The 8,581-nt window shown below is 53.8% G+C and overlaps 1 protein-coding gene across 1 annotated transcript in view; it reads left to right on the top strand.

The window, feature by feature from the left end:
• The first annotated feature begins 6 nt into the window (after window positions 1-6).
• TMEM63B (transmembrane protein 63B) overlaps window positions 7-8,581 on the top strand; it is a 27,960-nt gene continuing 19,385 nt past the window's right edge. Inside the window, exons 1-4 of the mRNA XM_011960338.1 lie at window positions 7-52; window positions 7,219-7,401; window positions 7,672-7,751; window positions 7,983-8,021. Of these exons, the coding sequence (XP_011815728.1) occupies window positions 7,243-7,401; window positions 7,672-7,751; window positions 7,983-8,021 (278 nt within the window). The 5' untranslated portion in view covers window positions 7-52; window positions 7,219-7,242. The remainder of the gene's footprint in view (window positions 53-7,218; window positions 7,402-7,671; window positions 7,752-7,982; window positions 8,022-8,581) is intronic.

The following is an 8,581-nucleotide window of genomic DNA, read 5'->3' as shown; positions in this document are numbered from 1 at the left end:
CCGCCCCGCCCCAACCCGGGGCTCCGAGCCGGAGCGGAGTCTGCGCCTGGGGGTGAGTACGCGACCCCTCCCCAGCCCTCTCTCTTTTCTTCGAAGATCCCACCACCACCCAAAGAAAAAACCTGGACTTAGCTGCGCGTCCCCTCCCTTCAACCTCCTGCGGGACCCAGAGGTGCCCGGGCCCGCGGGACCCAGCGGTGGCGCGCGCTGCCCCCAACCCCGCACCATCCCGAGCCAAATGTGAGTCCTCCAACCCCTGCCGTAGGTCCAGATACGCGCCGCCCGCTCTCCCCAGCCCCGGGGAGATCCCAAGAGGTGGGGCCCCCGGCCCCCGAGTGCCACTCTTCTCCCACCTGCCCGGTGCAGGTGCGCGTCCCCTGCGCGCCCCTCGGGGTTGCCAGCTGCGCCCCGCCTGTCCGCCGCCGCTGTGGGGAACTAGCCGCCCCCGCCCCCGAGTTTTGGACTCCGGGGTCGCCAAGTCCGATGCCTTCTGTCCCTTTTATTTTTTCTGCTGCTCCCGGGGGCCAGTACACCCGAAGCCGGCCCAGGGTAAGGGCTCGAGCTTGGGCAAGGGCAGGGTTCGCAGGCGCTGGCATGAGGCCGGCGGCTGCCCCCCACCCTTCTGGGGACTGACTGGTCTGCAGGCTGGGGAGGCGGCCGGCCCCGGGAGCGTGTCCTCTCCTTACGCCCCACACAGTGCAGTTCATTCATGAGCCGCCCGGGCCTGCGTTGGAGGGTGCGGTGGGGAAAAGATTCAGACGCGGAACTAAAGAGTGGGGCAAAGGCCCTGTTGCGGGGACGGGGCGCCGCTTTGTCCCTCCTGGCTGTCTTGAACGCCTAAGGCGGACAGTCCCAAAGCTTGGCTCCTTGTTCCCCAGAAAAGGAAAGGACGCTTTGGAAGTGAGGAGGAGAGGTCAGAGGCTGCCCTTGGGGCTCTATGTTGCCACCTGCCTGGGTACCCTGGGCAGAGGTCTGGCTGCTCAGGGCAAGCTTGAGCACTCCACTGCCCTGGGGGGCTGGGGCTTGCCTACCCAATACCGGTCTGCAGCAGCCTGGGAGCAATGAGGCTGTGCCTAACACCTGCTGAAGAGAGGCCCATCCTGCCTCCCAGGCCAGGATGAGGAGGGGAGTGGGAGTGTCAGCCAGGCTTCAAGTGGGGGTGTGCTGGCAGCATGATTGTCCTCCAGGGCACCAGAGGGTCCAGGCCCTGGCATGCCCCAGGTGGCACATGCTGGGGCCTGCTGTTGGCTCACTCAGTGCAGTCTTGGCCTGTGGGTGGGTGGGGACATGGCAAGGCAGAAGGCAGGCAGTGGGTAACTAAGAACCCCCTTGGGACATCATACAAGTTCCCTCCAAGTATAGCAGAGTCTTAGAGACCTGGGTTCAAATTCTAGCTCTACCATTCTTCAGCTGTGTGACCTTGACAAGTTATTTAACCTGTCTGAACCTCAGTTTTCATTAAAAAGTGTGTTTATGCCTATAATTCCAGCACTTTGGGAGACTGAGGCAGACAGATCACTTGAGGTCAGGAGTTCGAGACCAGCCTGGCCAACATGGTGAAACCCCATCGCTACTAAAAATACAAAAATTAGCCGGGCATGGTGGCACACACTTGTAATCCCAGCTGCTCGGGAGGCTGAGGCAGGAGAATGGCTTAAACCTGGGAGGCAGAAGTTGCAGTGAGCCGAGATCGTGACACTTCACTCCAGCCTGAGTGACAGAGCGAGACTGTCTCAAAAAAAAAAAAAAAAAAAAGTGTGGTTACTACCACCTCCTTACAAGTTTTATCATGGGGATCAAACAAGGTAACAAGTAAAGAACTTGGCATCCTTCCTGGTAGTTGATCAATAATGGGTTATCATCTCCGAACTTCTGACCCATTACTCTCCCATGCCCCCACCTCCCAGGCTGCCACAGATGGATGGGGTATGTTCAAAGAGTGAGAATATTCCCTATCACTCACTGGCAGAATCCCTAACACAGTGTAAACCCTTAGGTCTGAATAAGAAGCCCAACCTGGCTGAGGGGCTCTGTTATATTTCTATCATGTTAAATTTTGTGTTTTTTTCTTATTTTGTTTTCACCAATTTTCTTTCTCTAAACCAACCCCTTTTATTCCATACCTTATTAATAACAATAGCTAATTCCTGGAGCCCGTTATATGCCTTGAACTGTATTAAGAGCTTTTAATCCCCAGAACAACGACACAACTGGATTATTGGCCCATTTTACAAATGAAGAAACTGAGTCCCAGGGTGACTAAGTAATTTTCCCAGGTTAGAAGCCTGGTCTGTCACATCCTAGAGTCTGTGCTTTTAACCACCAGACTACGGTGCCTGTCCCCTACACCTGCCTCAGAACCTGAAATCACAAACCCAAGGCCTGAGTGGAGGGAAGCTACAAGCAAGAGGAAAGGCAAGCAGGTAGAAATAGGGTATGGCATTTCTCCACAGTGGTAACTGGCTGCCTCCAGCTCCCTGGTGGAAGTGGCTCTTGTTTGCAGATATCTCTGCAAAGTGCGGTGATTAAGAGCATACACTTGAGCCAGGCAGCCTGGGTCCTTATCTGGGTCTACCACAGACTGACTGTGTGACCTTGAGTAGCTCATATACTCTCTCTGTACCTCAGTGTCCTCCTGGGGTTGTGATGGGGAGCAAATGAGTTACATTTGTAAAGTGCTTAGGACAGTGCTTGGCACAAAAGAAGAGTTAAATAAACATTTTTAATACATGTGTTATTTTACTACTTTTTTTTTTCTGTTTTTCTTTTTTCTTTCCTTTTTTTTTTTAAACAGGGTCTCTGTCTGTCACCCAGGATGGAGTGCAGTGGCATGATCTCGGCTCACTGCAGCCTGGAACTCCCTGGGCTCAGGTGATCCTCCCACCTCAGCTTCTAGAGTAGCTGGGCCTACAGACGTGCACCACCATGCCCAGCTAAATTTTGGGGGGGTATTTTTTGTAGAGACAGGGTTTTCCTGTGTTTTCCAAGCTGGTCTCAGACTCTTGGGCTCAAGCGATTCTCCCACCACAGCCTCCCAAAGTGCTGGGATTATAGGTGTGAGCCACCATGCCTGGCTTTTTTTTTCCTGAAGACAAGGTCTTGCTCTGTTGCCCAGTTTGGAGTGCAGTGGCATGATCATGGCTGACTGCAGCCTCCAACTCCTAGGCTCAAGGGATCTTCCCAACTTGGCTTCCAAAAGTGCTGAGATTACAGGGGTGAGCCACCCCACCCTGCCTACTACTACTTTTTTTTTGAGATGGAGTCTCACTCTGTCACCCAGTGGCATGATCTAGGGTCACTGCAACCTCTGCCTCCTGGTTTCAAGCAATTCTCCTGCCTCAGCCTTCCGAGTAGCTGGGACTACAGGCTCACGCCACCACACCCGGCTAATGTTTGTATTTTTTTAGTAGAGACGGGGTTTCACCATATTGGCCAGGCTGGTCTCGAACTCCTCCCCTTGTGATCTGCACACCTCGGCCTCCCAAAATGCTGGGATTACAGGCATGAGCCACCGCGCCTGGCACTTACTACTACTTTTATGCTCACTTGTGGATATATTCTTTGCCTATCCGGATACTCTGAAGTGGGTAGGGGTAGAGTAAGAATATTCATATCTCTTTGTTACAGATTGGAAGACAGACTCAGGTTTCATAGTAACAGAGCTAGCTTCCATCTTCACCTCCTCCCCGCAGACCACATGGCGTTGCTTTGATCCCAAGCCCTAACTTAAATCTTGTCCAGTAACTCCATTGAAAAAGTTTGTATCACGCCTGTAATCTCAGCACTTTGGGAGGCTGAGGTGGGCAGATCATGAGGTCAAGAGATTGAGACCATCCTGGCCGACATGGTGAAACCCTGTCTCTACTAAAAATACAAAAATTAGCTGGGCATGGTGGCATGCGCCTGTAGTCCCAGCTACTCGGGAGGCTGAGGCAGGAGAATCCCTTGAACCCAAGAGGCGGAGGTTGCAGTGAGCCAAGATCGCGCCACTGCACTCCAGCCTGGTGATAGAGCGAGACTCCATCTCAAAAAAATACATAACAACCAAAAAAAAGGCATATAAGCTATAGCTCTCCAACCCCCACCATGCACACACTCCTTAATGGTAAAATAAAACCTTAAGTTAGCTAGAAATAAAATCCTCCATCACTCTCTGGACATACTTCTAGCTAAAGCCTCAATATCAGACTAGAGAAACTCTGGGATATAGCTGGTGCAGGCACCTTGTGGAGTGGAAGAACTGCCACCTCCCATCCCCGAGGTATTCTGCCTCAGTGTCTTCCCTCTTCTCAGTTGCTCAGCCCAGTGCTGGCTTTGAAAGCAGCTGCCGGCCGGGCGCGGTGGCTCAAGCCTGTAATCCCAGCACTTTGGGAGGCCGAGACGGGCGGATCACGAGGTCAGGAGATCGAGACCATCCTGGCTAACACGGTGAAACCCCGTCTCTACTAAAAAAATACAAAAAACTAGCCGGGCGCGGTGGCAGGCGCCTGTAGTCCCAGCTACTGGGGAGGCTGAGGCGGGAGAATGGCGTAAACCCGGGAGGCGGAGCTTGCAGTGAGCTGATGAGATCCGGCCACTGCACTCCAGCCCGGGCAACAGAGCGAGACTCCGTCTCAAAAAAAAAAAAAAAGAAAGCAGCTGCCCTTGATGAAACTCAGCCCAGCAACCCCGCCCCCACAATTAAAAGCTTGGAGCAGGCCTGTCAACCGGCAGAGCCGCCAGCCCAGGCTCCACCCCTTACCTGTCCTGTCACCGTGCAAGTTGCTTCCCCTGCTGGGTTCCTGCTTCCTCCCTGTAAAATGGGGATAGTGATCTGAGTGCACCCTGCCTTCCTCCCATGCAGGTGGGAGAATTAATGCAGTTGTGGAGGTGAGAGTGCTTTGTGACCCTAAGAAGGCCGAGAGCAGAGGAACATGGTGATTTCAGTTACTAAGCATCTAGCTAGACCCTGTCCACCCTGCTGGGGCCAATTCATATAGAAGCTTCCAAAATGCTCTACCTTTCTTTGGTGTGGATATGACAGGAGGTGATAGGAATGGTACTCTGGGGCTTGTTCTCATTTCATTCTGATCTAGTGGAGCCTTGGAATTCAGAGAAACAGGCAAGGGGTGGGAATGGAGTGTTGAGATTGCTGGAGTACATTGGAGTTGAGAATTGAGAAAGGGGGACTAGTTAGAGCCCCCCCAACCCAAGATACCTATACCTACCTTTAACCTCCCATAGTGCGCTAGGGTTCTCTGCGTCTTATGTTTACATACCCGGGCTCCCAGACACACCCATGTTCACACCCCCACTTCGAAGCCAACAACTCCCTTCATTTCCGTGGACTGCCATGCAGTCACCTAGCTCCTGCTGGACACAGGTCCACACATCAACACACATTTACCTAGACACACATACCTGGACACACACATTTCTACAGCACCCTCAAGTTCTCTGGCCTGAGAACTTTTAATGAGCATTTATAAAGCTTCCATGGTTTGCCGAGTCCTGTTCTAGGTACATCAGAAAAGCATTGTGGTACCCTGAAAAGCATTCTAGCTTTAAAAAGAAGGTGAGCTAGGTTTGGGTCCCAGGTCCCTCATTTTATTAGCAGTGTGACCTTGGGAAAGTTACCTAACCTCTGAGTCCCTGTGCCCCCACCCTAAAATGTCAATGACACTCAACTCAGGATCGTTGAGGATTGAATGAAATCACGTATATATTATTCTTGAAACTGAGGGCACTGGACAAATGGTACCTGATACAATTACTAAATTGGTGTATTTTTAAAGGCAGCTTGAACTGGAAAAGGGGGAGGCATGACACACCAGCAGTTACTCCTTTAGTCTTCCGAATCCAGGCTTTGCAGAGACTCCCTGGGACCAAGTAAAACACATAAACAACTCCATCCTCCCCTCCATCTGAGGGCTTCTGCCTCTTGCCCTGTGGTTGAAGTGTTAGGAAGAGGCAGGAGAAACACTCTGATTCCCCCTGGGAGCTAAGGGACCCTGCTCCCGAAGTTGCAATCACTGTTTCTAGTTTTGTTGTTCTCTTTGTCTGGTTTTCCTTTTCCTTCCCTGAGGACCTTCCCCCACCCCCCGCCCCCAAGGCAGAGCTTCAGTGTTGTCAGCAGAAGGGTCCCCCAGGGACCCCCCAGTAAAATGGGTGGGGCAGTGTTGCACTGCTGAGGCCACACTTCTCCGCCATCCTGGGATTCTCCCCAGGGGCCCACTCTATTCTGTCCCCAAGCACTTTGAGAACCCAGGCACTCAGGCTGGCTGTCCCTTTCCTCCTCCTCCTGGCCACCCCATCCACTCTAAGCATCAACGCAGCTGGCCAGTAGCAGGGAACCAGACAGCACCCTGGCGCCCAGGCAGGCTAAGAGGCCCCCACCCACTCTCCCCTCCTTTGCCAGTGGAAAAGCTCGCCGGAGGGCATAGCTTTCCCAGCCTTCCCTGCTTTGAGGCAGGAGCATGGCACTGTGGGAGTTGTAGTACTCATAACACTCAGGTGATCCTGTGCAAACAACTGAAGAGAGGAGAACGGTATAGGGAAGAGAAATGAGAATAAGCAGGAGTGGCTGGGGCCAGGGAGGTAACTCGAATGCAGAAGTCCTGCTATTTACTTGACTTCCTACTCTGACCCATCGTCGAACCTAAGCCAGTTATATAGAGGTGATTAACAGCGTTCAAAACCCTAATCAAATGAAATCGTGTCATTTTTCTAATAGGCATAGAAAGAAAAGATCAGGATGAGGCAGCTGGCTCCTGACCCATTTTCCCCTCACGCGGAGACCCCTCATCTTACCCTGAGTCCTCAAGTCTAAGACCCCTCGCTGTCTTCCCAGGCTCAGCTCCACCCCCTGCCCTAAGACAGAAAGAATGAGAAGTGTGGGGGTGGCGGGGGCAGGGGGCATTTAGATAGATGTTAGAAAATCACAGACCCCTTCCTGAAAATGAAACCAGCCTCTTAATGAAACCAGCCTCCCCAGTCCAGGCCTGGCATCTAGACTGCGTTCCCCACACCCAGGGTGGGGTGTCATAGCCAGATTGCCAGTGAAGGTAAATCCATGTGACTCAACTCTCCCCTCCCTAGGCCCTTACCTCCAGAGGCCAGAGCTTCCACCTACCCAGGCAGCCTGGTGATCTGCCCTCACTGCCCCCTCCCCACACCCACCCTACTGGGCCATGAAGGGAATGGGGGCAAACCCAGCTGACTGTTCCACCCTCTGCCCAGGAGGACCATGCGGCAGTAGCAGCCATGCTGCCCTTTCTGCTGGCCACACTGGGCACCACGGCCCTCAACAACAGCAACCCCAAGGACTACTGCTACAGTGCCCGCATCCGCAGCACTGTCCTGCAGGGCCTGCCCTTTGGGGGCGTCCCCACCGTGCTGGCTCTTGACTTCATGTGCTTCCTTGTGAGTGCCTGCTGCCACCCCCTACCTTGGCATCCATGCCCTGTACACACCTGGCAAACACCTCCAGCTCTAACCACTCTGCCACCTGCCCCTGGCTTCCCAGGCTTAAGCAGGAGGAGTCCCCATCATCCAGCCCAAGCCTCGACTTTGACCATTCACCCGAGCCAGGGTCATCCCCTTCTAAGACAAGATTTTGGACCCTCTGCTCCTGCCCCCTAGTCCAGCAGGTGGACAGCCTCTGCACTTGCCAACTGCCCCCTCTTCCCTCAGGCACTGCTGTTCTTATTCTCTATCCTCCGGAAGGTGGCCTGGGACTATGGGCGGCTGGCCTTGGTGACAGATGCAGACAGGTAAGGGTCTGGGACCCTCCCTCTAGCTCCACACACACACACCTTGCTCCACACTCCTTAGGAATAGGAAGGAGCCAGCCCTCTCTCATTCCCCTTTGCTGGGGGGATGAAAAGGGACTAGCCCCAGTGTGGGCATGAGGGCATGAGGGCCCTCAGCTGGGCCCCTGTTCCTCACCTGTCCCCAGGTACTCTTCCCCACCTCTGCTAACCCTGTCTGTTCTCTGTCCCCAGGCTTCGGCGGCAGGAGAGGGACCGAGTGGAACAGGAATAGTATGTGGGGCACCAGCCCCCTCATTCCCACTAAACCAGCTTTCCCTTTTCTTCTCTCACGCTTCTCTTCTCTTCCTGCCAAGTTGCTGATTTCTTTTTGCAGTTTTCTCCTCTGCAGGCTCATGTTTCGGATTAACGCAGGCGGTGTGCTTTGCAGAGCAGGGGGCTCCCCAGCTTGTCTCTGCCTCAGCTCCCCTTCATCTCTCCCTCTGGCTCCCTGCCTGGGAGAAGTCCCTCCCTGTGAGAAGTCCCTCTCTGTGTGCCCCTGCCTATGCGGCCCTTGTTGGCTGGAGGGGAGGGGTTGTCCTTCAGGAAATCCTCAGCACAATCACGTAGAGACAAGATTGGGTGTCACCAGCAGCTTCTTGTCACCTAACAGCTAGTTCTTCATATTCCAGGGTTCTCTGCTTACCTCTTCTGGAGGCCTGGGAGGGGGACTGCCTAAGGAGCCCCCCAGACTGGGCTTTTTTGTCACTTTGTCATCTCTGTCTATAGGATTGGAGTTGGAGTTGTAATAGCTGTTGGAGTCAGGGAAGCGGGAGGGGAGGGGAAGGGGGGGA

This window comes from Colobus angolensis, unplaced genomic scaffold, assembly GCF_000951035.1.
Source record: "Colobus angolensis palliatus isolate OR3802 unplaced genomic scaffold, Cang.pa_1.0 Scaffold51, whole genome shotgun sequence".
NCBI lineage: Eukaryota > Metazoa > Chordata > Mammalia > Primates > Cercopithecidae > Colobus > Colobus angolensis.
This window is presented reverse-complemented; position numbering and strand designations above follow the sequence as displayed.